The sequence below is a fragment of the Gymnoscopelus braueri genome (assembly GCF_963280865.1).
Source record: "Gymnoscopelus braueri genome assembly, chromosome: 2".
NCBI classification, from domain to species: Eukaryota; Metazoa; Chordata; class Actinopteri; order Myctophiformes; family Myctophidae; genus Gymnoscopelus; species Gymnoscopelus braueri.
In genome coordinates this window covers 22,666,292-22,692,059 of record NC_137604.1, presented here as the reverse complement: position 1 = coordinate 22,692,059, position 25,768 = coordinate 22,666,292, and the positions used below count along the sequence as shown (strand labels likewise).

General features: G+C 42.6%; 1 protein-coding gene across 1 annotated transcript in view; it reads left to right on the top strand.

Annotated features, from left to right (window-relative positions):
• Positions 1–2,211: 2,211 nt before the first annotated feature.
• The window catches only part of prom1b (prominin 1 b), a gene marked incomplete at both ends in the record, with an annotated part of 45,341 nt that continues 21,784 nt past the window's right edge, over positions 2,212–25,768 (top strand). Inside the window, 9 exons of the mRNA XM_080441514.1 lie at positions 2,212–2,272; positions 2,588–2,851; positions 17,058–17,119; positions 19,060–19,086; positions 19,434–19,639; positions 21,919–22,039; positions 22,522–22,585; positions 23,607–23,696; positions 25,713–25,768. The exon at positions 25,713–25,768 is cut by the window's right edge and continues 162 nt beyond it. Of these exons, the coding sequence (XP_080297640.1) occupies positions 2,212–2,272; positions 2,588–2,851; positions 17,058–17,119; positions 19,060–19,086; positions 19,434–19,639; positions 21,919–22,039; positions 22,522–22,585; positions 23,607–23,696; positions 25,713–25,768 (951 nt within the window). The remainder of the gene's footprint in view (positions 2,273–2,587; positions 2,852–17,057; positions 17,120–19,059; positions 19,087–19,433; positions 19,640–21,918; positions 22,040–22,521; positions 22,586–23,606; positions 23,697–25,712) is intronic.

The window sequence follows — 25,768 nt, the reverse complement described above, 5'->3', positions numbered from 1 at the left end:
AAAATCTACCATTGAGATGATGTATAATTTTACTTGTTAGTGTTCCCAAAGCGATATTATAGTGTTCCCAATCCAAAATAGCCGATCTACAAGCTCACAACGTGTTTTGTATGCCGAAATATTAATCGTGTTTTGACAGTGATGAGAGGAGATGGAGAGAGAGAAACGCAGAGAGAATGACACCATTTCAGTTATTTTCATAACAGGGTTTTGAATTAATTTGCTTTTCTGTTTCATGAACGATATATCTTGAAAGCTCTCACATTCACCAATTTATTTTGTAACCTATAGTCACTCTCACTGTCCCATGAAGCAGAAGGGCTACTGACCCTAGATTGTAAACAAGCAGGAGCCAACAGTATTAGCCCAATGGTTTTCAAAGTCAAGTCAATTCTATTTGTAAAGCACGTTTAAAAACAACCGAGGCTGACCAAAGAGCTGCACAGCAACAATTGATTGATTGATGTACTTTATTTAGTAAGACATGAGAAACAGTACATGGAAGTAAAATTCACAATACAAGGTCTACTAAACTGGATAACTCATAAAAGCACTAAGCTTGTTTAAATTTAGTTCCCACGCACACAAATCATGATGACATAAGAGACAGACAGATATACACTACTATACAGAACGTCATACGATCAGCTTACAGGTTACCGGTATGAAACATAAGAAATATGTACAAGAAAAAAAAAAGAAAAGGGGGGGTTAGGTTAAGACCTTGACAGGGGCCAGTTTGGAATTGCAGCCTCCTGAAGGTGTCTCTTTAGGGCAGTTTTGAAAGTGAGTAGGGTTTTACACTCCTTTACTCCTTTTGGTAGGGCATTCCACATTTTTGTTGTATAGCATGAGAACGAGTTCATTCCCTTTGTTGTGCCAAATCTGGGTTGAACATGATCCGTGGAGCTGCCTCTGGTGTTGCGATCGTGGACTTCATTTACGTTTTTTAAGTGTTTTGACAGGTACTGGGGTATCCCAATGTTGTGTCGTATCTTGTAGACCAAGCCCAATGCAAGTTGCTGTACTCTGTCCTCAACCCTGAGCCATCCAACCCTAGCAAAATGAGCAGGGGTTAGATGCTTTGTGTGGTTGAGGCCAAGAAGTAGCCTTACTAGTTTGTTTTGGGATGTTTGGAGCCTGTTTTTTAAGGCCTTGGTGGTACCATGAGGAGCATGCATAATCGAAATGACACAAAACACACACACACACACACACACACACACACACACACACACACACACACACACACACACACACACACACACACACACACACACACACAGATACATCAAAATAAAAATGTTCACAATATAGTATAAAAAGGTTTAAAAAAAGAGTCAAAGATATAGAGCAAAGTGAGGACTGGGGGTCCTTGAGGGGGTTATAGGGAACTTCCCAAATGGTGTAGTTTCACTATAATTCAATTCAGGTTACAGTATGTTACTGTGACTATTCTATCAATGTATTTCAATATCACTGAATTTATTTGAACAGTAGCCCTGGTCCACAGCGTTAGTGGGTTCTCTCTAACAGCCGCTCTGCTCATACACCGAAAATGCCACCACCGTGCGAGGTCTCCAACTCCAACAAAACTATTTCGTTACTCACCAAAACAAAGACTGTTTTGTGTTGTTGAAAGTCTATTCTTCAGGGTGGGGAGCCTCTCAGCACCCCACCTTCTGTTTAATACACTTTTTGGGCAGAAAATAAAATATGTCCGCCAGATGGAAATAGATCTTATTTACTCCACTGCGCCCTCTACAGATCTGGTCAATGGTAATTGGTATTGACCAGATCTGTAGAGGGCGCAGTGGAATAAAATAAAAGATTTCCGTCTGGCGTTTTTTTTTTCTGCCCAAAAAGTGTATTATCCAGAGAAGGTGGGGTACTGAGAGGCTTCCCACCCTGGAGAATAGACAACACAAAACAGCCTTTGTTTCGGTGATTAGCGAAGCAGTTTTGTTTATCTTTACTAAAGACGGAGACCTCGCACGGCAGTGGAATGTTCGGTCTATGAGCAGAGCAGCGCGCCTGGCAGAGCGTTAGAGAGACCTCACTAAACGCTCTGGAGGGCTAGATGAACACCTGCAACTAGAGGAGGGATAAGCCCGCGCGGGGTCGCGCTCCAAAGATGCGCTCGCTAAACGTGCACGCGCGGCGCAGGCTCGCTCGGTGGCTGGCTGTGGTTGTCGAGGAGGACAGGCTGAGATGAGGAGCGCTTATCTCCGGCCCGTCTGTCGCTGCATGTCGTCCAGGAGGAGGATCCCCGGTAATAAAGATGTTTCTAACGTGTCCCCAACCGGGAAGCCACCGCCTGACCGGACCATAAAGAGGACCTTATTGGATATTTGGGAAAACTTGGGAGTGATTGTTATTATTATTTTGTAGTTTTCTTTTCTTGTAGCCTACAGGTGTCACCCTCTCTTCTCCCTCCCTCTCCTCTTCCATCCTGTAGGACCTGGCAACTATTTGAAACAGATCTTTTTTTATTTTATTTTTTATTTTTTTAAAACTTTGTTTAGTGTTATTATTATGGAACTGATGTTGTGGAGATCGTGGCTGGTGTTGTGTCTGTGGCTGGCAGCCAGCGGCGGAGCGCAGGATCATGGGGACCACCACGCTCTTCTTATTGGGGACTCTGATCTCCAAAGGGACTCTTCCTCCTCGTCGTCCTCTCGTGGGGGTCAGAGGTCGCGGTCCCCGCCGCCCGTGGAGCCGCTGGACTTTGGGTTCGTCCCGGCGGGAGTGTATGCCACACATGCGTACTACGAGCCCGGCCCCATGGGCATTCTGTTCCACATGGTGCACGCGTTTCTGTACGCCGTTCAACCGCACCCCTTCCCCAAAGGTAAGATTATATTGACCTGACAGGTGTCTGTCTCCATGTCCCTCTCTTTCTCTCTGTGTGTGTGCAAATCAACCCCAAAATGTGTGTGTGTGTGTGTGTGTGTGTGTGTGTGTGTGTGTGTGTGTGTGTGTGTGTGTGTGTGTGTGTGTGTGTGTGTGTGTGTGTGTGTGTGTGTGTGTGTGTGTGTGTGTGTGCGTGCGTGTGCGTGTGCGTGTTTATGTGTGTGTGCGTGCACGTGCGTGGTTAAGTTAAACAACAAAGTCCATCAGAAACCTCTGGCCCAAACTGAACTTTAATCTGTAGAAAACAAATGTTGTAGCCCTCCCCCCTGTCTCTGTCAGCCCCCCCCCCCTCTCTCTCTCTCTCTCTCTCTCTCTCTCTCTCTCTCTCTCTCTCTCTCTCTCTTTCTCTCTCTCTCCCCCCCTCCCTCAGCCACCAGGTTCTGTGCAGGCCAGGCCAGTCAATCTGTGCCATATCGTGACAAATCCCAACAGGACTCTCTAAGCGGCTGCATGACTCACTTTTAAAGCCATTAGTAGGTTTGTCCAAGTGTCCATCAGAAAATGTGTGTGTGGGTAAGGTCCTCCGGGCAGTGACCCCTTAAAGCAGTGTTATGATCAGATTAAAGTGATAAGCCCCCTGGATCGATAGCTCATAACTCACTGATCTTCTACACACCCATGTGCTTTAAAGAGATGCCATGAGGTGATATGGTTATCATCCCTATTGTAGGGCTGCAACTATAGATCATTTTACAGTAGGCTAGACGGCTACAGCGTTTAATTCTAATCAACCACCCCTCCAGCTGATTTGACTGAACCTGATCTATATTTAGATGTGAGCCAGTGGCGCACAGTGAAAATAGCAGATCTACAAGCTCACAATGCGTCCGCTGCAATGCTTTGTGATCTTTTAGATCTGCTAATTCTGGTGCAAATGCACTGCCAAGTTTAATAACTCAGGCTTAATTAGGCCAGGGAGACCTTATTAGTGAATCAACAGGTGGTGAGTGTTTGTTGGAGTGAAAACGAATGTAGAAATGTTTGTACAATGGACCTGTAAGGGACTTGTACACAGGTTTTCAGTTGTTGTTGTCATCAACAACTCTTCACCTGTTAAAGAGTTGTTGATAACAAGAAGTCCCGTCAAACTGTCGTGTGTGTGTGTGTGTGTGTGTGTGTGTGTGTGTGTGTGTGTGTGTGTGTGTGTGTGTGTGTGTGTGTGTGTGTGTGTGTGTGTGTGTGTGTGTGTGTGTGTGTGTGTGCCTGTGCCCTAGAGGTTTGTTGATGGAAACATGTCTGTTTCTGTGCATATGGAGTGGTCACGTTGGGTGGGACGACAGTGTGGCAGCCCAGCAATTGGATTGTGGGGTTTAAGATGCTGCCATTTTCGTGTGCAAGGTTAGGGCTGCAGGCTGGGTAATCAATTAGCAGATCAGCGATTAGACGAGGGCTTTCTCAGTCACCTGCATCACTAGGCTACATAATACCATAATCCAAGCCAACCATATGCTGCTATAGCTGCCAACTGGGTGCCACTTGTTTCCAGCATTGCTTTGTAGTCATACACCACATTGAATGCATGCACCATACAGTAGTGTCACTCACATACAGTATGCACATATACGCATGCACGTACATATGCACACCCACCGCGTGGACGTAACACCCACCACCACTCAAACACACGAGCATGCACACACGCACGCATATGTGTGCACGCACGCACGCACGCACGCACGCACGCACGCACGCACGCACGCACGCACGCACGCACACACACACACACACACACACACACACACACACACACACACACACACACACACACACACACACACTTGTTGAGTTGATACTACAGCAAAATGCTAAATTGGAGCAACTCATCAAACTTAAAGGAGGACATTTTCAACCATTATGTTCAAACAGTTGCTCCTCAGGCCTGGAATTTGGTCATTTTAGGGACAAGGCCACTTGGCCTTTGGTGCCAGGGCAGGAAGGCCATCAAATAAAACAATGATTTTACATTATTTCCATTATTTTTTTAATAAATAGTATAACTAGCAGTGAAATACATTCGTTTTTTTTATTGGCTACAAATTACCAATATTTGTAGAAACCCCTGGGTCTAAAGTTCATGCTCAGCCCTGGACTAATAATCAGAGTCACTTGGTTCATTTGAAGATGGGCAAGGGGAGGCAGGGGGAGGATTCACAATCTCAACAAAACAAGACACTGGTGTTTAAAAGACATATTGACAGGAAAGAGGCAGAGGAGAAAACAGTACAATCAGCGAGGGCAGTGTGGGTGGGGCATCAAGACCACTATGGCGTCAGTCAGGGCATAATCGGGCAGAAGGCCAAGCTGACCTTCGTGACATTCCTGCCCTTGTTCTAATGCTCGTTAACATCGTACCATTTCTGTCTACCCACTCTGTGTCACAGAGGAGGGAAACCATTAGATGAGGCCTAATGAGAAAGCCTAGTGTCAGTGATGTCATTGCGAGTCATTCCAGTTGACAGAGAAGTGGACAATGTGAATATAGGCTGCATTATCATTCTTAATATCACTCAGGAAATTAGGTACATGAGTTCCAAGTTCCAAGCTTTAGCTTTTGAGTTTCACTAATGAGTATGACTGCGGTTACACTTTCTGTGCCAGAGAGAGCCTGCGTATAGCCATTAACCTTTCATGTCTGCTAGCAGCTAGGCATGGTGAACGGCCACCCCACAACCTCACACTAAACTTAGTCTGACGTGGTCACGTCTACCGTCATCAATTCCAGTGACAGTGGCTCTGAATCACAAGTCAGAATGTCTGGGTTTTGCCAGAGAGAATCTCAGGTAAGCCTCTGATCGTCTGGGCTGTAACAGAAGACTTTGATTGGTCCTCCACTTTTCAATAGTTGTGAGGCAGATGTTAGATATCTCTCTAATCGTCTGGCTACTGCAATACTCCCCAGACCTTTACCACACCAAACCCAATGTCTCGGTCTTCATTTCTGCTCAGAGTCATCATCATGCACGTAGTGGTGTGAGCTTCTAGTCTATGTGCACTGTATGTACAGTAGATACACATCATGCACATACAAGATACCCATGGAAACCCTGCTCTAGACAGCTTGGCCTTTGGCTGTCGGCGGTTATATAAGTGAAGAAGACGGTGTGAGACAGTTCTTTGTTTCTTTGTTGTCAACCTAGGGTCTTCTTTCACACAACTGCTCAGGTGTGCAAACCCCCAGGTGTGCAAAAGCTTTATTGTTTAAATTATATAATCTCTGAAATGGATAATCATAAAGCTGTCTCATCTCTGGACCCATTTGTCTGACGTACTGTATAAGCTATGTAACTCTTCCTCCCCTCCTGTTTGCCACCTGTCAGCGTCTTCTGAATCATCATCTGACACTTTTGACGGCAGAAGTATTTGCTTTGGCAACTGCTGTCGAGACAACTCATCATTAAATTATCAGGACTACTGATATTACTGATTATTATATAGGATTCATATACAATACGTAGAACATCACTCCGTCCTGCGGTTTAACAGTTTTGGAGGTTCCATCAAGGTGCCTCAAAACGATGTCAAGTGTAACCTTCCTGAAAAATTCAAATTTTCTTCCATTTATTCATTTCAATAGATTCTGCTCATACTCAAGTGTCGAGGAAGCAAGGAAAGCATAACTGTTCATTATGTCATCATTGTTTGTCTCCCACCTTCCTTCAGACTCAGCCATTATTGTACAGGCCAGGTGTACATGTATCTGTAAAGGTTTTCTATATTGAAAGTTTGAAACACATTATCGCTGGATAAAGTTTGAGTTTTATCCACACAGGCTAGATCAGAGAAGATCATTGATAGCTAATATTAATGTCAGGCTAGCACCCAGGCTAGCACATGCATATGGCATTGTCAAAACAGGAACACACTGAAAATGGGTCATACTGTACTCCCAGTAGGCTATTATGTGTTTAATTACTGTTGAAGCTGTTCTTCAGGAAGAAAGTGTGACGTGTTTGCCTCAAGGGAAGATCAGATTCACAATAGATGTTAGGTGAGACTGTGTAAGATTATGACACAATTTTGGGACAATACTCCTCTAAGATTGTATAACCCTTACCCTGGACAGCACACAATTATGATTAGTATTTTGACTTGACTTTCTTTGAAGCCCATAAGGCAATATAGATACTTTAATAACATATAACACAATACTTTGTGAGTTTTAATCTCCTGTCTCCAGTCTTAATGCCCTATATGATGTATTATACTGTATCAACGGTGATAAGGCATTATAGGTTTGATTATAATACTTTATAATGATAATAATAATTTATCGGCTATTTTCAAAAATGTTGCCTCTTTCTCAGGTAATAATTGTCAATTTGGCCAAAGTTTGACCATTTCTTATAGTATAGTTTCTTGGTTACTTTTGACGTCATGGTCTTAAAGGTCCTTAAATTGTCACTTTAGAAATGTGCAGATACCCTGTATACACTTATACTGTATGTTGGTTTGTTTACTGTTGAGTGAGAAAACAATGTTGCACATTAAACTATTCATCTGGGGGCCCCCCCAAAATCATTTGGTGCCGACCCCCCGTTTGGGAACCATTGGTCTACATAATTGAGTATTAAAAGAGTATGTGGTTATATGACATGCCATTACATCTTGTCTGCGTTAAGGGACCACAGCCAGACCATCAGGCGGATGAACATGTGCTGACTTCTGAGCCCTACTCTGCACATGTCTGGTCATATTTATCTATCTATGAGTTTGTCTTAACTTCGTGAGCACCTCTTAACTACCCCCGTTTGTAGCGAGAGCTGGCGAGAATTTACAGGAACTCAGATTACCTCTTAGCCACCTGGACTGTCTGACAGCGAGCAGCTAATCTTGGGCACCTCTGGAACGGTTGGTAGTCCAAGGAAGAACCTCTATCCCCTCCCAGGGTCGCTAGAGTGTCGACCCTGGGAGATCGTGGTTCAATCCCCAGCCAAGTCATACCAAAAGACTACAATAATGGTGCGCAATGCCTCCCTGCTTGGCGCTCAGCATCAAGGGTTGTATTGGGTGCAAGTCCCTGTGACATACTAGTGTCCTGTCCAGGGGGTTTACTTATACATCATGGCCGGGCACGTACTTATACATCAAGGTGCCTCATGCTACAGAAACAGGAGATAGGCTCCTGACCAAAAGGGCCACATGGCACGGCAGCCAACGATTCCCAAGGCTTCTTACTTGATATTGCCCAAGCCTGAGCAACAGATAAAGAGAGACAACTAAAAAGATTGGTAACACTTTCTTTGAAGCCCATATCTATAATGCATTATAGATACCTCATAATAGATTATGATTCAGCTATAATGTGTTATAATAGTTGCAAAAAGCCTTCATAATGACTTGATACATGATGTTGTATCAACAACTGCTTTTCACTAGGGGGGTTTAAGACTTTGACAGGGGCCAGTTTGGAATTGCAGCCTCCTGAAGGTGTGTCTTTAGGGCAGTTTTGAAAGTGAGTAGGGTGATATTGCAGTCTTCTACTTGTGTGAATTTACATTTAGTGTGAACCTATTTAGTTTGGCTATAATAAGCCTATTGTGTAAGAGCTTTTACAGTACTATACAATAGTAATGTAATTAATACAATTCTGACATGATATGATATTAGCGTTTATCGCTACCTGATCTAATATCTAATTAATCAATCATTAAATAATGAAAAATGTATACCACCGAAGCTTACTGTTGCCATATCTAGTCTTTTCACATTTTATTTTCATAAATGAAGAGGCTCATTTGAACTCTTAATAATGTAATAGCACTAAAATGTCTTGCACTGTAATGGTGCCTGGAGTCTTCTTTAGCTCATGGTTGAAAATAAAATACAGTATTTTTAGCTCCACAGTAGTAAACAGGACGGACTTACAGTGATTATACGTATCTCTGTCTGTACACAAAGACTTGTTTACAGATATGTCTATCCTCGGCTCGTAAATACTAGAAAATAGGATTTACACTGTTATGCAATACTGTGTACATAATTAGGCATGTCCGTCCGTCCGTGTGTCTGTCTGTCTGTCCGTCAGTGTGTCTGTCTGTCTGACAGCGAGCAGCTAATCTTGGGCACCTCTGGAACGATTGGTAGTCCAAGGAAGAACCTCTATCCCCCCAAAAAATGTATGGGCCTCATGGTGCCGCTATAACAGGCTGCTTCAAGTTTTGGCCCATAACTCTTGAACCGGAAAAAAAAGAAAGAAAAGACTATGAAGCTACTTCCCATAAGCCTCACTCATTTCCACATGTCAAGCCATTTTGCGCTTTCTTCAAAAGACGCTTTTTGCTACTACTCCTACATATGAAATATTATAGTGAAAAGTAGTGGTTGATACAACATCATGTATCAAGTCATTATGAAGGCTTTTTGCAACTATTATAACACATTATAGCTGAATTATAATCTATTATGAGGCATCTATAATGCATTATAGATATGGGCTTCAAAGAAAGTGTTTCCAATCTTTTTAGTTGTCTCTCTTTATCTGTTGCTCAGGCTTTGGGCAATATCAAGTAAGAAGCCTTGGGAATCGTTGGCTGCCGAGCCATGTGGCCCTTTTGGTCAGGAGCCTATCTCCTGCTTCTGTAGCATGAGGCACCTTGATGTATAAGTACGTCCCCGACCATGATGTATAAGTAAACCCCCTGGACAGGACACTAGTATGTCACAGGGACTTGCACCCAATTCAACCCTTGATGCTGAGCGCCGAGCAGGGAGGCATTGGCATTATTGTAGTCTTTTGGTATGACTTGGCTGGGGATTGAACCACGACCTCCCAGGGTCGACACTCTAGCCACAAGGCCACTGAGCCACTGAGAAGAAAACGCCATTTTATGTTTTCTTCAAAACACACTATTTGCTACTACTCCTACAGTACATACAGTATGAAGTATTATAGTCAAAAGTATAATGCCTCATGACTGTTGATACATCATAAGGCGTTATGTAGGTTTATTGCAACTAGTATAACACATTATAGCTGCATTATAATGTATAATGAGGTATCTATCTATAATGCATATATGAGCTTCAAATAAAGTGTTACCAATAGCCTATTTTTCATTGTTAATCTTAATCTGTGAACATTGTGATAGATTGATTGATGTACTTTATTTAGTGAGACATGAGAAACAGTACTTAAAAGTACAATTCACAATACAAGGTCTACTAAACTGGATATCTCGTAAAAGCACTAAGCTTGAGTTCCCATGCACACAAATCATGATGACATAAAAGAGACAGACAGATACACACTACTATACAGAACGTCATATGATCAGCTTACAGGTTACTGGTATGAAACATAAGAAATATGTACAAGAAAAGAGTGGGGGGGGGGGGGGGGGTTAAGACAGGGGCCAGTTTGAATTGCAGCCTCCTGGAGGTGTCTCTTTAGGGCAGTTTTGAAAGTGAGTATAGGGTGATATTGCTCAAGTCTAAACACACACATATTGACAGGCCATGACAATAAATGAAATCAGAAGCACACCTCCCCCCACCACTCTGCCCCCCAAAAAGAGGAAGTCTTCTACTTGTGTGAATTTACATTTAGTGTGAACCTATTTAGTTTGGCTAAATATAAGCCTATTGTGTAAGAGCTTTTACAGTACTATACAATAGTAATGTAATTAATACAATTCTGACCAATAGAAATGATATTAGCGTTTATCGCCACCTGATCTAATATCTAAATAATGAAAAATATATACCACCAAAGCTTACTGTCGCCATATCTAGTCTTTTCACATTTTATTTTCATAAATGAAGAGGCTCATTTGAACTCTTAATAATGTAATAGCACTAAAATGTCTTGCACTGTAATCGTGCCTGGAGTCTTCTTTAGCTCATGGTTGAAAATAAAATACAGTATTTTTAGCTCCACAGTAGTAAACAGGACGGACTTACAGTGATTATACGTATCTCTGTCTGTACACAAAGACTTGTTTACAGATACAGTATGTCTATCCTCGGCTCGCAATACTAGAAAATAGGATTTACACTGTTATGCAATACTGTGTACATAATTAGGCATGTTTACAGGCATGTATCCTCATATCACATAACTCAGTACATAGATATCAAGGCACCTGGACAGGATTGACAGGATGACTTTAACTGAAGTGGTTTTAAAAGATTTTTTTTCCCCGAATACACCAAAAATAAGCCTCTCTCACGCTCTAATTAAAAGAGACGTCTGTCAGCAGTGAAATCAACCCGACTGGATGTCAAGTTTGGCTTTTTGTGATGTCTCACAGGCCATTGTTGTCTAATTATGGCACACATACTGTAAAGAACCTGATACAATATCCCTGCTTATTAACCTACATGGCTAAATGCCAACGTTGTCCATGACCGTTCATCTTGTCACAGTGTTGTTCTCCTGTTTCCATTGTGTTTTGTTCTCTGTGTATAGAGTCAATGAATGGAAGTATCCTCCATTGGCCTTAAGACACAAAGAGAGAGTTACAAGAGTTATTGTATTTCTCTGTGTGGTGGTGCGTAATAAGGCAGGGAGAGTCATGTCAGGTTGCATAAGGCCCGGGCCATGCCTTGCAGTAATCCCTAGCAGCAGGTCAGGGTAGAGGATTGGGAGAGCCTATATTTACCCATTAAGAGGGTTGCTCTGATATCACTGCACCTACAGGTAGAGTAGCAGCTACCCCACAAACACTGCTCATAGCCCTGTGTGGGTCCATATTACATACTGTCTGTCCTGATATGTGCCTTATGCTTCTTTCTCTGCTGTATCAGTGTGATTAAACAACAAAGCCTAGCAGCAAGTTAATTTAGTCAATTTAGCATCGCAAAGGGGGGACAACTACATATTAATTTGAGGGGGGTCCTTGACATGAAAATGTTTGAGAACTTCTGGTTCAAACAACATTTGGAAAAACATTTGGAAAATAAGCAACTACACTTTAAAAACAAGCCCCCCGAAAAAGCAACTACCAATATTTACAAGCAACTTTACAAAAAAAGCAAGCCCAAAGTCACTTATAATAAGCAGACCTGGCAACACTGCCCCCATCCCCCCAAAAACGGCACTGGGCAAGACCTATATAGCCGGTTGAGAGTCTAAACGGAAGCACCGGAATTTGGTGGAAGTACCGCCCAAAGGAAATTACGTTGACGCTTTACAAATCTGTTTACATTCTCCGTGAATGAAACGAGTGTTTTGATTGGTCGAAAAAGATTGTTTCCGGGGGAAATACGTACGACGGAAGTCCTATAGACACTCACTGCATTAGGTCATGACCACGCTTTTCTCTTCACAGATGAGTAAGGCTGGGAACGAGGCTACAAAAAACTTGTCATGTCATGTCATGTAAAAATGTTTGGTACCAAATCACAGTTACAGGCGCTTTTCACATAAAGCTCTTCTAGACCAGTGGTTCTCAAACTCTTTTGGCTCATGTACTCACCTGCTTTCTGAACCCAAGTACCCTCTTTATCAGATGACACAGACTTTGCTTAGAATACATTGATAGTTTTGATGTCAATTTGTTCAAAATAAAACAGCATGTCAAATCAGCAGGTTCACACAACATTTGTACCTGTTTTCAACCTATCTTCTTATAATTTGAATTAGTACTCACTAATTCTCATTATAATGTGGTACCATTTTTTCCTACTCGGTCTGTGACTCAGAGGTGGGCTGTGGACAGTTCAGAAACCCGTCTACCAGTGACATCATTGGTAGGCAGGTTTGGTCATTTCATTTTTAATGAATGGGGGAACAATGGCTTCCATTACAGCATGCTAACTTTCCAGGAATAGAAAGCCTGCCGTTTCTATTTGTTTGTATTCCCCATCGATGATGTCCCTGGTAGGCAGGTTTCTGAACTGTCCACAAACCTCCTGTGCTTCACAGACTGAGTTGACAAAAATGGTGGCATATTATAATGAGCACTAGTGAGGACCAATCATATGAGCATAGGTTGAAAATGGGTGATGTGGTCCTTTAATGTTTCATAATTATATATGACAGTAAAAAATCATTTCCATTTTCCACTTTCTCTCATGTACTCTCTGTAGTACCTCCTAGTACCCATAGGGTAACCCCTATTTGAGAAACACCGGTATAGACCAACGTTTTTTTAGGCCAAGGACCCCTTAGCTGAAACAGAGATGAAGCATGGACCCCCACTACATATCGTATACAATTATGTTGTAGATTAAACTTTTTCATAGATTTCACAGATAGCTTCATAGACTTATTTGACAATATATCATCAGTGTTGTGCAAATTCATGTTTTTTGGTTTGTTGAGTTATTTCTATTAATATGTTGGATTCATGTTAATGTGTTGTATTTTCAGACATGCATACCACTTAAAACCTCAATACTTAGTAAACTTGACCTTTGGTTCTGTACTTGGTCTGCTCTTTTTTCCCTCTACACCAAAACTCTTTGCTGAAAATGGCAGATCTACAAGCACGCAACGCCTCGCAGCGTGAGGGGTTATGTTCTACTGCTTGCAGATCGGCTATTTTTGGCTAGTTAGTTGTTCTCCTCAGAATAGAGATTCTAAGGTTCGAGTGGTTAATAAATAAATAAAAAGTTCCAATTACACAAAGATTTGGAGATCCCACTGTAGTAACTCTGAGGACCCCCTAGGGGTCCCGGACCCCCTGTTGAAGACCCATGGTCTAGAACAGTGTCTATCAACCTTTTTTGTGCCAAGGCACACCTGGCATAGCCAAAAAATCCCAGGGCACACCTAGATATACGGTATATATATATATATATATAATTATATATATATATATATATATATATATACGGTATATCTATATACACACACTAGGGGTGTGCCGATACACTAATTTCACGAAACGATACGATACGATATTGGGCACACAACTTCAATACGATTTCGATACGATACGATACGCACTTTTTTATCATGAAAATATATGGGGGAGAAAAAAAGCAAATGCAAACAAATATTTCTGTTTTTGCATTATTCAGACATGCAAACTTGTAGCTTTTCAGCTTCCACTAGCCGTTTTGAATCCAAATAGGGCAATAGTGTGACACCTGACCCGAAAAAAAACAGCATTTTGTCACCCTTTTCACCTCGGAGCTGTTTGCATGCCTGATTAATATTATTGTTTAAAAAAAAAAAGAAGGAAAAAATGTTTTTTTTTTTTTTTCAAAAATGATATTTTTTCATTTTTTATTTTTTCATTTTTCAAATAACGATATACAGCAGAGTACTGTTATAATTTTGCGATGTAGACATAGATGACAGTTAAACGTGTACTGTAGGAGTAGGCCTATAGCTGGGGAGATGGTAGCATTGTTGTAGGAGTGAGATGGTCAAAATTGGATTTCCCAAAGTAGGATTAGATGGTTAGCCAGAAAAATATCATAATCTTTTTAAAAAGAGTCACCCCCCCTCCAGGTACATCCAGCCAAGACCCCCCCAATAAGATAAAATAAATTCACACACGAGTGTATGAATGGTGCAGGGAGTTATAGCGTATTTGCATGCAGGTGTTGCACACTCAAAATCTTTGTGACTTGTTGTGAGCTTGTTGTACATCTGCTATTTTTGGTGCTGGCTCGCAACCAAGAATACATCACGCCCGATGGTGGGGTCATCCTTTATTTACTAGCTGTGTAACCCCTACAATATGTTCATTTCCCTTGTGCTAGCTCGCTAGCTCTTATACTGGGTCAGTGAGCTAAGCTTTCTAAGCTTAGTTACTCAGGGTGGCTAATGCTAAGTAGCTGAGCAAACAGCAGGTGGGAAAGACACGACTTGGATATAAACTTGTGTTTATTTTTCATGTTTACTGTCTCTTTATCTGCTTTCAAATTCTTTAGCACACAAAAAAATGCCTCCCCTTCCAGTAGGCTAGTTCTCCATTTTCTGAACTAGCACCTATTGTTTACATGTTTGATGTAGAGTCATGGGAAGGTTTGAAGGTCATTTTGCTGTTGCATTGTGGGGCTCTAGTGTGTATGAGCAATCACAAAATAGGCACATTTATTGATTGATTGATGTACTTTATTTAGTAAGACATGAGAAACAGTATAATGTAATAATAATGTAAAATGTGTGTGTGTGTGTGTGTGTGTGTGTGTGTGTGTGTGTGTGTGTGTGTGTGTGTGTGTGTGTGTGTGTGTGTGTGTGTGTGTGTGTTTAGTGTTTTAGTGTAGGCCTAAGTGACGTATCCATTTCCTTTTGCGAGAAAAAGGTTGACAGGATTATCCATAGCCAAATCCCCAACCACCCTTTTCATAATGGAAAGGGTTAAATACAGTGATTTTTACTTTCAGGATATAGCCTAATCCTAAAGGTTGTGAATTTAGCTGAGAACTTAGCCAAAACATTTGCACCTTCAAAGTAGACATTAAGATCATTACATATTATTGTTAATTTATTTATTTAACACAACCTTGTCTTCTAGGCTAGCTGTTGCATATGGAGTAGTTGCGTAGTTGAACCACAGTTGATTGCAAGTCCAAATTTTGCGTGCACAGGAACTTCTACTTTGTTGCTAAAATGTAAATAAGACATAATGAAAAAAGATATTTGCATTCAGAACCACGTTCTTCAACATATTAGCAGTTTACACATACGGTACATTTCAAGGCTCTATTTGGCAGCATTCTGTTCAGAAACTGCAAGATCACAGAATGCATAGAGTGAGAGAGGAGGCTATATCAGCTTAAAAAGACCACATTGTTGTGAGAATGAGAATTGAGATTTTTTGTGTGTGTGTGTGTGTGTGTGTGTGTGTGTGTGTGTGTGTGTGTGTGTGTGTGTGTGTGTGTGTGTGTGTGTGTGTGTGTGTGTGTGTGTGTGTGTGTGTGTGTGTGTGTGTGCGTGCGTGCGTGCGTGCGTGCGTGCGTTTTTACATGCTGTGTTTATTTACTTACCTGCCCTCTGTTGACATGTGTAGGTTCTCAACTGAGCACACAAAGATCTCCTAGTAACCTAGATGTTTCCATGGGGGATGTGACAGGGTTTGGTCTGGTTATTGATTATAAGTTTTAAGTTGTATAAGTTTTGCTTTTTGCCAAATGTCAGTGGCTCATTTTTGTTTATACACTATATACTAAGCTTAAACCTCTCAAAATATATATATTTTTGACCAGTTTTGTGTGTGTGTGTGTGTGTGTGTGTGTGTGTGTGTGTGTGTGTGTGTGTGTGTGTGTGTGTGTGTGTGTGTGTGTGTGTGTGTGTGCACGTCACGCAGCGTGTGTATCATGGACAACTCAGCACATGACATGTGTTCATGTGCTGAGTACAGTAACGGCCGGGTGAGTCAGACTACAGGTAGAGTTAAGCTTGTCTGACCCATATGAAGCTTAAAGACCAGCTAAAATGAAAACATATGTTTTCCACACTTTAGAACATATCCATGGATCATAATGGAGTGGAGATATATTTAACAATAGATGCATTATTTTGTCGGTTCCCCAGTTCAAATATGTTTATTTTGGGGGGTCACGGTCTGAAAAGGTTGAGAACCACTGCCATAGCTCAATTGTTCCTCGACATGCAGCTGATGGGATGCTGCTCTTTTCTGAATCCAATTCAAGATAGCGTCTGGACCGTGCACTACAAACGGTCTCGTTTTAAACTTAAACAGTGCACTAAAATACGTATCCGAAAACATTTGAGGTGAGAATTGGCAATGCAGTAACATGCTTCGACCATGCCTCTCTCTCTGCCTTGCGGCGCACAAGCAGAAGGTACAGTACATCCCATAGTCCGAGGGGACGGAAAGGTCGGCTGAGACTGTGATTGCCTGAGACACAACCAACCTCTGTTTTACTACTGTATAGTAAACAGAGGGTCACAAAAACAGATGGACTCATCCGTCTGTCTGTCTGTCTGTCTGTCTGTCTGTCTGTCTGTCTGTCTGTCTGTCTGTCTGTCTGTCTGTCTGTCTGTCTGTCTGTCTGTCTGTCTGTCTAACTATCTATCTATCTACCCTGCTTTACTATAATGGAATAATACAATAAATACTATTTATTACAGTAAATACTAAATATTATTTATCCAGATATGAAACAATGTTAAACTTTCATATATCAGCTGCACAATTGTCTTAAAATGATGTCCTCCTTACAGTAATATGGGAAAGAAATCAGTTTTTCTCATTGCTACTCTTCCCCTCTTTTTCCCCCAGATCTGATCGTCAATGTGGTAAAGGGGAACCCGGGGGGAATCAAACTAGAGGAATGGAGGAAGGTAGGTGTCATCTCAACTTTGATTGATTGATTGATAAAGGTGATTCTTAAAAATGTTTTGTAAATCCTAAATTTTTTTTGAAAAGAAATTAAAAAAAAATGTTTTCAAGATTTTTCAAAAATAGCAGATCTACAAGCTCATAGCGCGGCACTCGGTGCCGCGCTATGAGCTTGTATATCTGCTATTTTTGAATAGCCAAAGAAATCTAAAGTAACACAGATGTGTTCCAGGTCTTAATGGGTTAAATACTTTATTAACAAGTTTGATAACAGTACAGGTAGTACAGTAAAAAGGTTATAATGCTGAAAGGATAACACAACCATTGTGGTTCATTGTACTCAATTCATCAGTTACTATGAAGGTCATATACACACCAGCTTGAACTATGAAGCAGTGTGTATGACCTGTATACCAAGTGGTTCTCAAAGTGGGATCCGGGAACCCCCTAGGGGTCCTTGAGGGGGGTTCCAGGGGGAACCCAGCAAAATGAGAAACAGCTTAACGTTATGGGGGTCCCTGCCTGGCACAAAAATGTTTTCAAATGGGGGGCCGTGGCCAAACGCATGACATGAAAAACGCTTGAGAACCACTATATCTATACGAATAAACATGCCTTGCTTTGCCGTCTGTTCAGCATAGATAAACATTTGTTACAGTAGACTAGAGGTTACAGTAAGACCAACTGTCAAAACAAATGGTTGGTGTTAAAGGTATGTACTGTAGGATGTGCATGGAGAAATCAGGGTGATGTGTTGTTATACTTTAACGGTTCGTGGAGCCATTCCTTTTAGGTCAGCCTTAAACCTTAATGGGGAAGGTAGAGCATTCACTGTGTTGTGACATAGTAGAATGCATTTTTACCTTTGATTGATTGATTGATTGAATACTTTATTAAACAGCAAAAGGTACAGATGTACTGTTCTACAATAATACTAAAAGGATAACACAAAAAGCCCTGAGGGCTTGTTTCCATTGTGGTCCCGTGTATTCAATTCATCAAGAGCTCAGAGCACTCCTGTTGATAAACGAGGAGATCCTGCCCAAAAGGTTTGCTCTTTGATTGACTTTCGTGATCACTTTTGATGCCATTCTTTCTCCGCTTATCCGACCGACTCGATGCCGGGCACCGCTACTCCCTCGGACCCTCGCCGAATTTGAAGTTGGTTGGTCTCTTATATGGGCATACCCATACATGGGCATAGTGGTCGGATCGACGGTTCTGGAAAACCGGCCATCAGACCGATTCGACACCGGGCATGGCACTCCCTCGGGTCGTCGGTGACATGAGCGGCGAGTTTGAAGTCGGTCAGTCGGGCGGTTCTCGAGATACATGATGCACGCACACACGCACACACACACACACACACACACACACACACACACACACACACACACACACACACACACACACACACACACACACACACACACACACACACAGACGGACAGAGATTTTGCGCATTTATACTAGGATTAGGCCACGGACCCCTGTACAAGATTTGAGTCCACATTTTCCCCCCAAAACAAATAGCAGATCTGCAAGCTCAGAACGTGTCACGTGTCGCTTGTAGATCGTCTATTTTCAAATAGCTGATGTAGGCTTCAAGTGTTAAAGCTGATTGACTCGTTTTGCTGGGGACCCCCTGGAACCCCCTCAAGGACCCCTGGGGGTCCCCAGACCCTACTTTGAGAACCACTGCTATAGAGCCTCCTGTTTGCTACTAACTCATCTCCTGAGACACTGACCTTGTTTTAATTGTGTGTGTGTGTGTGTGTGTGTGTGTGTGTGTGTGTGTGTGTGTGTGTGTGTGTGTGTGTGTGTGTGTGTGTGTGTGTGTGTGTGTGTGTGTGTGTGTGTGTGTGTGTGTGTGTGTGTGTGTGTGTGTGTGTGTGTGTGTGTGTGTGTGTGTGTGTGCCTGTGCCTGTGCCTGTGCATCCAGCCGGAGAACGTGGTCCTGTTTCTGCAGGTAAGCATCTCCACTCCACCTCCACAGCCTTCATGGTAGACAGACCCGTAACATCCTGGTTTCAAATCCTGTTCAGGATGTCCTGTCTAAATGCTGTACATCGTAAAGCCTTTTTGTTGGGTATAGTGCTTTTTACCCTAAATATAATCTTGTAAGGCAGCCGTCGCATTACTATGTTGCAGACTACTACTTTAATGCCTTATAGACCTGACGGGGAAATAACAAACCTTATGTAACAGAGGCGCTGCAAAAGTGCAACAGCTAGTGGCTGAAGGTTGTCTAGTGATGTCCCCTTGAAGCTTTGAAAAGGTCCTAAAAAACTCTGAATGTCCTCCCGCTTGTGACAGGCCGTGTACTACGAGGCGGGGTTCATCGTGTGTACGGCGGTGGGCGTGTTGTTCCTGCTGCTGGTGCCCATCGCCGGGATGTGCTTCTGTCTGTGTCGCTGCTGCGACAACTGCGGCGGCGAGATGCACCAGAGACAGAGGAAGAACGCTGACTGCCAGCGAGGCTTCTACACCGCCTCTCTGGTCGCCACCTCCGTCTTCATCACGTAAGTCATCATCATCATCGTCATCAGCCTTATCACACATGTTTGCTTTTTTTTGGGTGGGGATTCAGCTGAATTTAGCTATTTTCGGTGCGTGCAATTAAGTATAAATTTGGCGTAAGGGTTCAGTGGTCTTGCTCAAGGGTACTTTGGTGAGATATGTCATAGCAACAGGGGAGACTGGAACTGCACTGTAAAACATTCTCAGAGAGTACAAATGTACCCTTAAATGTAATTTTTTTACCCTTTATACATTCTTGGCCAGTCACACGTACTTTGTTTTAAAATAAAATAAAAATATCTCCTATCCAATTGGCCGCTTTGGCGGAGAGTACTTGTATACAAATGGAATCAAATGTTCCATTTGTATCCTCTCAGAGTTAAAATGACACTCAGGTTTTCACAGTGTAAGCACAGCAGACGGACATTGTGCCATAGCTGTTGTGACAGAGAGACCGAAGGGAATGAGCAGTGTACAGTGTATGTGTGGGTGTGTGTTTTGTTTGACTTTTTACCCATTTTTCTCCCCAGTTTAGTCGTTATGCCAAATGATTCCTCCCCACACACACTTTGTGTGTTGTCACTGCTGTTGTATCCTACTGGCTCACCTGCCAGTAGTAGAGCCTTCGTCCAACTCCTCCCGCCCAATGAGCAATTGTGTTCGTATAGAAAGCCGGATCCACCGCGGTGGATTCGAACACACAACCTCGGCGGTGGTGGGCAGCTACTTTACCACTGCTCCACCCGAACGCCTAGTACAGTGTGTTGTGATAGAGAGGCAGAAGGGAATGAGCGGTGTACAGTACAATGCTGAGCGGTTAGCTGTTATTGATACTGTTGGCTGGCACTGAGAGAACCCTCTGTCTGTACGAGGGCTGTCCCATCACACACACACACACACACACACACGCACGCACGCACGCACGCAAGCACACACACACACACACACACACACACACACACACACACACACACACACACACACACACACACACACACACACACACACACACACACACACACACACACACACACACACACACACACACACACACACACACACACACACAATCAAAGCCGCGCACGTACCGGGCCGTGCGCACATGTGCGAGCATGCACGCCAATGTGAAAGTGTGCATGCGCAACTTCAAGACAGAAGCTGATGCACAGGCACACACATGCATGAACAGAGAGACGCATGCATGTATGCGCACGAGCACACAACATGTGATGAAATGATGATGATGACTGAATACAACCGGACCAGAGTCCGGTTGTATTCATTCAACCTCAACTCTCCCTGTTCTCCTCTCTCTCTCCTATCAGGTTCTTTCTCTCTGTCTCTCTCTTTGTCTCTCTCTCTAAGTCTCTCCCTTTCTCTCTCTCTCTCTCTCTCTCTCTCTCTCTCTCTCTCTCTCTCTCTCTCTCTCTCCCTCTCATTCCATCAGGGCTATTCCCAGAGCAGTGAAACAGTGATATAGTAGCTCTATTGTGGACATGAAAGCCAGTGTTGTTATTGTCAGTGGAAGGCCCGGGCGTCCTGTCAAACCGTTGACGCCTGACAGCTGTTATTCAGCAAATCTTTCGAATTTGTCATAGACCTGTGTAGCTAAGACTAAAATATCAATATCCATAATTTCATAATCTTCAATATCTTGATTTGGTGAAAATGTTCAACTGTAGCTGGTGTCGTTTTTCATACAGGGTACTGGATAAACAAGTGACATTGGAAGTGATGAACCAAAAAAGAAAATTTTTAGACAAAATTGGAGCTAAAAATAAACCAATATTAATTTTCTCTTTAGCTTTCTTCCTTATTAGTGGCATTAGTTTGTGATTGCCATTACATCTCTCATCAATATAAGTGTTCATATCCTAATCACAGCTAAATGATCATTGCGTTGATGATGGATGGATGGATGGATGGATGGTTGGATGGATGGAGAGAAGGACAGAGACAGAGGGAGTCAGAACCACACAGACAAAAGAGACATTTCTTCTAGGAATAAACTATCTTTTTAGAGGTATGCTGCCCTCTGCTGGTCAGCATTGGTTATTGCATCTGTCTACCTTACTAATCCTGTTTGTGTGTGTGTGTGTGTGTGTGTGTGTGTGTGTGTGTGTGTGTGTGTGTGTGTGTGTGTGTGTGTGTGTGTGTGTGTGTGTGTGTGTGTGTGTGTGTGTGTGTGTGTGTGTGTGTGTGTGTGTGTGTGTGTGTGTGTGTGTGTGTGTGTGTGTGTGTGTGTGTGTGTGTATGTGTGGTGTGTGCATTTTTGTTTCAGTGTGGGAGTTCTGATATCCTATGCTGCCAACCACAATGTCAGCACTCAGGTCAAGGGCACCCGAAGATTGATCAACACCAACCTGAGAGACCTGAAGACCTTCGCTAACATCACACCACCGGTATTAGCACACACACGCAGACACACACACACGCACACACGCACGCACACAAGTGATGTTTGTGTGCGTATACACAATTGATTGATTGATTGATTGATTGATTGATAGATAGATTGATTGACGTTTTTATTGTCAAAAATGTGTCTATGTAATACATGAACATGTATGTGTACATATACATATCTGTCAAAAGGATAAAACACAAACAAGAGCTTATTGCCATTGAGCTGAGTGCAACTGTGTGTCTAAACTGATTGCCATTTTTGGGGGGTTGGCATTGACATATAGAAGCAGGAGGTAGCAGTGAGTGACATACAGGAAAGCTATAATAAATAATAATTTCCATAATGTACTAGACAACAAAAATTTGCAAAATTGCAAAAAAAACTAAAAACTAAACATGGGTACTATAATAATGGAACGTGCTACAACTCAAACTATAATTAGGTAATTGATGTCCTTCTTGTCTTTCCTGTTCACAGCAAATTGACTACCTGACAGCTCAATACACCACAGCCAAGAACAAAGTGCTGTCAGACCTGGACAGTGAGTATCACCCAGCGACACACATCAAATGGTCACTACGTAACCACTTAGACCCTGTTGTCTTAGAGAACTGGACTTGGGTTACAACTGTACTTTGACCACTTTTTCCACACCAGATCTCTTTGCCAGAAATAGCCGATGTACAAGCTCACAATGCATCACGTTGCATTGGGAGCTTGTGGATCGGCTATTTTTGGCTAATGCTCCCCCCAGAATATGGACTCTGGGGTTGAAGTGGTTAAACCCTCTATATCTTATACTTAGTTGACCGTGGTCGGCTCTGTATTTGGTCTGCTCCTTTTTCCCTTTACGCCAAATCTCTTTGCCGAAAATAGCCAATCTACAAGCTCACAAGGCGGCTCAGGCTGAGCTTACATTCACTGTGAGCTTACATTCACAATTGCTCAGAATTGTGAGTATTAATGTCAATTAGTAGGGTTGCTTGGGTTCAAGGGGTTAAATGGTTCTTATTGGTTCTGGTTATTACCAAGTCAAGTTAATTACTCTCCTAGAGTCCACTTCCAACTCTGATGACACGTTAGACGGACAAGAAACAAGAAGAGAAAGATCGACTTTGACGAGGGTGACCACTATTTTAAAACACCCAAACCGGGAATCTGAACCACATAAAACTTAACTTTAGCTATTACTCATAGGACAAAGTACACGTGGGGCTTAAGTGGTTAAATGAACTGCACGCTCATGCATGTGCACATGTATGTGTAAAGTTTTCAGCAGGGGACAGATTTTAACCACATTAAACCTAGTGTCCCTATTTTGGGCATGCATTATAGGTGAATATTTTCAAAATTTTCTAAATACCAAAAATAGCCACAGAAAATAGCTGTGATGTGTTGTGAGCTTGTAGATTGCCTATTTTTGCCATTCACCATATGACAAAGTATATAGGGCTTACATGTTTACTTTGCCTTCTTCCCTCCTATTCACTCATCTTTCACTTTCCGATCCCTCTCTCTGCTCCTCACGTCCTGTTTCGCGGCGTCTCTGTATGCTGCGTCAGACATCGGACCGCTGCTGGGCGGTCGGATTCATAGTCAGCTGGAGAGAGAGGTGGTTCCCTCTCTGGACACAGCTCTACGGATGGCAGGAGGTGAGACAACCATCTGATCCCTTTTCAAGATGTTCCCCAAGTGTTGCAGTATGGTAGAACATCATATCATATATCATATCATGTCATATATCTTGTAATAACATTTCAGACCTAGGGAGATGCATATCACAATTTAACAACACAGCACAATAAAATAACAGAAAGAAGAAGAAAAAGAAAATGCAAATAGCCCACATTGTTCAGTTTCTGACATACAAACATGTGCGCCAATGGTTCCACATTCTAGAGGAGAACCTGACAGAGCTGCGTGCAGGGCCCCGTTAAGACAGCGATGATGTCATTTACTGACTCTAATGCCCTACACATAAACCTGTACATAAGGTTACGTAGCACAGTAGCGCAGGTGGGTACCCCGACACTAACAAACATCTGGCTTGCACTGGAGCTTTTTGGAGCTCTCAGCAGCAGCCTCATGCAGTCATTATAAGCCACTGTGTCTGAGTCGTCTGATGCTGCCTTGTCTGTAGCGACACCAAAGGTGGGCAGTATACAGTGGTGTGCAAAAGGATCTAAAGAGAGAGATCTTCACAGGTACTTGCGACACAGCATGTTCGCTTGGGCATACAGCTTCCGCCGCTGTCTATAGATGTCATCGAGGGTGTATAGTATAGTATCATATCGTACTTTATAATTTCATCATCATACCTTACATCTTGCCACACTTCTCAGGGATTGGCTAATTCCATCTACTTCAATCCACACAGACTTTATGAATGCAGTTAATTGAGATTTAGTATTGGTTATAGTAAACACATGTGTTATGATAAACGCTATTTGTTTCTGCAGCTCCATTCATTGTTCTTTTGTTGTTTTCTTTAAATGTTTTATTTCTCTTAAGGAAAAGTTGAGAATGCCATCAAAGGTAACAAGTTGGTGTCAAAGAGCCTCTTGTGTTTCTCAATAGAAGCTGTCGGTGTTGTACACTGTGGTTGTGGTGCATTGTGGTGTATTGCAGTGGTTCTCAAACATGTTTATGGCAAGGACTCCCATAATTATATGCATTTGGCCACAGACCCTGTCTGAAAAGATCTTGTGCCAGCGACCCACATAAGAGTTCAAAATTGTCTAATTATTCCACATTTATCACGATTTTTCTGAATCTTTCGTAAATAGCTGATCTACAAAAACACTCCACTCTGCAATGCATTGTGAGCTTGTTTGTCTATTTTTTAATAACTGAAACATAGAATAACGTGGGGATTTTGTAATGCTATATTAACATATGTTGTTGGGGTGGGGACCCTTTGGAACCCCCTCAAGGACCCCACTTGGAGAACCACTGGTGTATAGTACCATGCTGTATTGTGTTTTGTGGTTCTGTATCATATTGTACTGTGTTGTACTGTTCTCCTTAAATGTTGTATGTGTGCATGCATACGATATGTGTATGTGATGTGCATGTGATGTGCATGTGTGCGCACGCGCGTGTGTGTGAGGATTACGAGGTGCAAACATGAACAAAAACATTTTAAAAGTTTCATGACATGCTGGTTTTACAAAACATTAAAGTCTTTATCATGCGGCCCTTCAAAAGTGTATTAAAAGGTTTTAACTGAAAAATCGACTCCAGTGAGCCATGGCAGGCTCTTTGCGTTCTGAGGCCTTTTCAGCTGCAATGAAAATAAAAACGATTTGCCTGCGGGTGTCGCTGTTGAGGGATTTTGCCTGTCAATCATCGCCTCTGCTCCGCCCCCCCCAAAGGAGAAGGAGAAGGAGAGGGGAGGGGCGGGGAGGAGAGGGGGCGGGATTAATGGACTGTGACATCAAAGTCCACGGGCCAATCACAGCACTTTTCTGAGCCTAATCATTCAGAAAACCCAAGACCACAGAAAATCCACTGAATGTTCAAAGTTCAGCTTTTTGGGGTGTAAAATAGACATTTGATGTCATGAAACCTTTAACCAATGCATGTTTCTCTCCTTTCCATCTTCCTCTTCACCTCCACCTCTCCTCCTCCTCCTCCTCCTCCTCCACCTCCTCCACCACCCCACGCAGCCATGCGGGAGACCAAGGAGGCGCTGGAGAGCATCAGCTCCTCCCTGGAGGTCCTC